At 66.9% G+C, this 254-nt stretch overlaps 1 protein-coding gene across 1 annotated transcript in view; it reads left to right on the plus strand.

Moving 5' to 3' along the window:
• Positions 1 to 5: 5 nt before the first annotated feature.
• LOC104466779 (heat shock protein 30C-like) overlaps positions 6 to 254 on the plus strand; it is a gene marked incomplete at its 5' end in the record, with an annotated part of 1,648 nt that continues 1,399 nt past the window's right edge. Inside the window, one exon of the mRNA XM_010080315.1 lies at positions 6 to 251. Coding sequence (XP_010078617.1) covers positions 6 to 251 — 246 coding nt within the window. The remainder of the gene's footprint in view (positions 252 to 254) is intronic.

The following is a 254-nucleotide window of genomic DNA, read 5'->3' on the forward strand; positions in this document are numbered from 1 at the left end:
TGGCGCCCGAGCAGCTGTCAGTGAAGGTGGTGGGCAGGAAGGTGGTGCTGGTGGGGCAGAAGGAGACGCAGAGCACGGACGAGAAGGGCTCCTTCTCCTACAAGTACGAGGTGCTGAAGCGGGAGTGGGACGTGCCCGAGGAGGTGGATGCCGAGGCGCTGACCTGCTCCCTGTCCAAGGATGGGCAGCTCCGCATCGAGGCCCCCAAGCTGGCCCTGCCGGCCACCCCCGAGAGGAACGTCCCCATCCAGGTC

This window comes from Pterocles gutturalis, unplaced genomic scaffold, assembly GCF_000699245.1.
Source record: "Pterocles gutturalis isolate BGI_N339 unplaced genomic scaffold, ASM69924v1 scaffold11024, whole genome shotgun sequence".
Lineage (NCBI taxonomy): Eukaryota > Metazoa > Chordata > Aves > Pterocliformes > Pteroclidae > Pterocles > Pterocles gutturalis.